Below are 4,619 nucleotides of genomic sequence, written 5' to 3' on the forward strand. Positions count from 1 at the left end.
ATTAAAAATATTTTTATTTTTAAAAAAACTCCAATTTTGATACACTGCCATTGTGATAACAAACATTTCTTTTTCAGTGTTTGTACTCTGTCCTCTTCCTCTCTCCGTGAAGAGGGCAGTACTACTCTGTAAACGTGAAATGCATTTGAAGACATGACCATGAGCAACGTAAAGTCCATGTATAATTTATCACAGTACATTTATGATGATCATTCATTGCTATCATCAATAAAAACTGTCCTCTTATTTACCAGACATATTTTGTGGCAAGATTAAGGAACGATTTGGTTACTCTTCATCTGCTCATATACTTGTTTAAAATACATGTTCTGCTAAACATGTGAAGATCTTTCCTGACACTCTATGTACAACCAACCAGGTTAAACTAGGGCATCTGCATTGCTCCAATGAAGACTCCCAAGTCACAGTGGTTCCCAACAGCCACAAAAAAATGCCAGTTACATTTTGCCTGAGGTGTTCTTCAGCAGGCCTATAAAAAACACTAAGTTTAAACAAGATTATACCACATATGATTAAAAACAAAACCCAAGTTAATCCAAGCATTATCAAGGTATTGTTGAAAAATTATTTCTGCCCCATTGCTTTCGTGACCAATAGAAATGTATTTCCAAACACTTGCACCACTTTGGAGAATAACTATCACCATTACACTTAGAAACTTTTTATTCCTTCCTTTCTTCCTTCTTTTCTTTCTTTACTGTAGGGCTACACATCACTGCTACAGTGTTGAATTGAATTTTGCATGAACAATTTGAGAACCTTCCTATATTAAAAATTGAAGTAAACATTAAAATGCTTCATAGAAGAAGAAACCAAAAGTCACATTAGGGGTGAGCAGCCATTGCAACCACATGCTGTTGAATAGATTAAGAAGTGGCACACAATATAGGCATTTGGGAAGTCACATGTTTCAGAGTGCTGGTGGCCATACGACTAAGTGCTACTTGGATTAAAAATATCAAATGCAGAATTTTCACAATATGCCTCATGACTCACACTGATGCAACTGCAAAAGACGTCAAATGTCGTTTTCAAACAATTCTATTTTAAATAATTCATCTCACTACAAAATACTTATCCTATTATAAAAACAGTTGAAGAAACACAAGAATTCTGGTGTGTTTTTCTGTATAGTTTGGCAAGAATTAAGAAACTTCGTGCTTTCAAATAACAGAACCCTACTTTCTCTCTCCGCACTGATTTTCTGCTCCATTCCATATCCCACTCAGTAAAGCTTCTAAGCACACACTTAAACTCCTACAGGTGAAAACAGCTGAGCTCATCATCTTTTCTCTGAATTGGAAGGGCAATGCCTCAAGTCAAGCTGCTGAAGCTGATAGAGGTTTTGTCTACAATTTCAATAAAAGCAAGACTGCTTCTTCCCATTACAATATTAAACTATAACTTTCATCCAAATTCAGCCTGCAATCAACAAATTATAATCAGGCAAACAACCAGCTTGTAGGAAGGTATGGTATCCAAAGTACCTCAGTGAGCCCGGGCCTGTATCCAAAGACACAAGGGACAGAGAAAGAAAGAAGTATTCCAAACTTCTCCAGCTCTGCACCTCTCCACTGACTAACAGATGGGAGAAAAGCTCTTCTAGTAGGGCATGGAGCTGAGGTTTTGCCCTGAACATTTTCAGCCCTACTTGGTTAAACACAAAGAGAGAGAATAACGAGAGGGAGGGACACTGAAAATCTGTGGGTGCAGTTTCCATAGACTGTTTTTCCACTTCTTTTTTTATTTTTATTTTTTTAAAATTTTTAACCTCTTTCACACTCTTGATTTATTTTTTTTAATCTTACAGCAGCAGGTTCAAGAAAGGCTCAGAAAGTGGCACTTCAGGAGACCCCGAGCCCACTAGGTAGGGTTTTTTCTGGAGAAGTGAGAGCTGGGTGCAGTCATTGTTCCTCACTTAGCCAGCAAAAGGAGAAAAGCTATGCTTCTCACCTCCAGGGTAAGTGTATCAACAACTAGGCTAAGATAAACAGATGGACAAGGCAACAACTCCTGCTCATCTTCTGAACTGAAATCTAAGCTGTCTTTGTCCATGTCAGGATGGTGTGAATGTGCTGAGCGAATCAGGCCCCCTCCCAACACAACCAGAAGTGTAGGCATTTCTCTGGGTACAAGCTCACTTGCATTACAACTTTGGCGCCCAGCAGCTCAACACTGACATTTCCAAGTATAAACAGAGACCTTTGCTGGGCAACTCTGCCACCCAAGCCAACCAGCAGGGACTATGCTCCAAAGAAGCACCCCAAAGAGCCACATCTCCATTCAGTATAAAAAGCAGCAGTAACGAAAATTTGCTCAAAACCAGAAGGAACTTTCTTTGTACAGAAGAATGATCCTAGCTCCATTTAGGCATTTCAGATGTCTACAGCCCCAGTGCCTGAAAGACACGTCAGTCTTTCATTCTAGGCAGTCACAGAGGATGGAGCATGGGCTTCACCCCACAGGTACAGTAGCATAAACAACCCTGCTAGTGCTGCTTGGGGAGCCCAAATATTTTGTATTTCAAGCACTGCTTAACAGTGTAGCTCAAAAAGGAGAAAAAGGGACACGAATTAATGAAGTATCCCCCAAAAATATAAAACTTATTCTTAAAACAATTATTCCAGTAAGTCTGTTTGATTAAATATTATTCAAGCTATTCTTGCATTGTAAATCACCAAAAAGATTACTGTATGTTAAAGCATGACAAACTCATTTTTTGATCTATCGTACACTGCATTCACTGTGTATCTATTACAGTAAATACAGTAGTAAATTCAGTAAACTTCATGTCTTTCCACTTGTCAGCAACACATTTGCAATGAAACCTATTTCTGTGCACAGCTTTTCTCACAGAAGTTCCTTGCTTATACTGCCCATGCACACAAATGGCAGAACTTGTACACACATATGGATTCATACAGAAACTCCACGCGCGTGAAGTTCCTGGATAAGATTTACTGAGAAAGTATTTTAAAAATGAAAAACTCTCCTATTAATCCTTAACCTATTAAAACTATTCCTAATACACAACTCCTATCCGTTCTTAAAAACAAAGCTTTACATTAGGAAACAAAAAAAAAAAGCAAACAAAAAAACAACCGGTTTAATGAATTCATGAATTCCTATGGCCTTCAAAGGAAGCAAAGGTGTAAGATGTAATTCACTGTAGAAGGTGAAATGAAAAAGGCTTCTGACTGCTTACTGAAAATCCATGCCAAAGTACAGGTGTTTCTATTTATTGGGTTTTTCAGTCTTTGTTTTTTTTCTGGTTTTTTTTTTCTTTTTTTTGTGGCTTGGTTTTGTGTTTCTATGTTTTTAAAACATAGGTATATTCAGATGCAAAACCACCATGAACGGAGTACCTTTCATATCTTCTTCAAGATGGGCGATTACAACTGTAATATTCACATTCAATTTGATATTAAAAATACCTTTTTAAATGTCTCAAAGATAAACAGATTTTCTACAAGGAAATTACCAAAGTTAATACGCACAGAACGAAGACATCACTATTAAATACCTGCAAAATGAAACATACTCATTTCACATCATTCAAAAAGTCATAAAAGGTATACTCTTCATTCCATAGTTTTTGTGGGTTTGATTTTTTGTTTTTTAATGAGTGCATTTCCCATTAGCTATGTGTAAGTAGATGTTTTATTTTTCTCCTTTAATAGACTGCTAAATCTGTAAAAAATTACCTAATACGCAGCTGGTCCTAACATACAGTCCTTTCATTTGTTTCAAGAGTAGTTTGGAATAGAATAACAGAACTGGTTGAGTTGTCACAAAATGAGCACTAAAAAGAACACCTCTGACTCTCAAAGAAATCTGGAAGTATTTTAACATTCAATGGTAATGGGATTCGAAATAGCAATAGTTGCTGAGTTCCCACCTCTCCTCTGCTCTTCAGAAGGATTTAGCACAAAGCTCTGAATCACAAAATAGCTGTAAAAGGTTCTACATTCCAAAAAACAATGAAATCACTGAAATTTAAATAGGTGAAGTGAGAGTTATGGACTGAGTAAGCTGAGAAGACTGCTGTATCTAAAAACTGTACCTCAACTTCCCTTGAAAACATTATAAAATCCTCATCAGAATTCTTAATCTGCATTACTAAGACTTCAAATCCTGGATTATTTTTTTTGGTAGATTTAAAGAAAAAAAAAGATTTATCCCACAAGAAAATGTTCTTAGAAACATACTGACAAGACCATGTGCTGCAAATTGAGACCACTTCTAATAAATACCATCCTTTAAAACAGATTAGAAAATATTATTGCAGTTGTTCAAAAAGTTTTTAGCTGTAATCCAACATCTCATTTTTTACGTTCCTCTTCTCATTAACCCTTCAATTCAGCATGACTTTCAGGCAGCCTGGCTTTATTTCTGCAAACCTGTGAAATAAGAAAAGATGAAATTTCAACATGAAAGCGACATTCAGTGTCATATCTCTAAGCCACCACCAAAACACACGGAAAGCATCAATGTTCTCAGTCGAGTAAGTGTGTATGCCAGAGTCAGGAGATCACCAACATATCCTCTGGATGTGACAGTAAAGGTGAATTGTATAGGGTCTGGAGAGGCGAAAAAAA

General features: G+C 36.7%; 1 protein-coding gene across 3 annotated transcripts in view; it reads right to left on the reverse strand.

Annotated features, from left to right (window-relative positions):
* Positions 1-4,619, reverse strand: part of N4BP2 (NEDD4 binding protein 2) — a 42,140-nt gene continuing 37,521 nt past the window's right edge. For all 3 annotated transcript variants that reach the window (XM_010710272.3, XM_010710271.3, XM_031553152.1), the window contains one exon: positions 1-4,421. In XM_010710272.3, coding sequence (XP_010708574.1) covers positions 4,376-4,421 — 46 coding nt within the window. In that variant the 3' untranslated portion in view covers positions 1-4,375. The remainder of the gene's footprint in view (positions 4,422-4,619) is intronic.

This window comes from Meleagris gallopavo, chromosome 4 (assembly GCF_000146605.3).
Source record: "Meleagris gallopavo isolate NT-WF06-2002-E0010 breed Aviagen turkey brand Nicholas breeding stock chromosome 4, Turkey_5.1, whole genome shotgun sequence".
Classification (NCBI taxonomy): domain Eukaryota; kingdom Metazoa; phylum Chordata; class Aves; order Galliformes; family Phasianidae; genus Meleagris; species Meleagris gallopavo.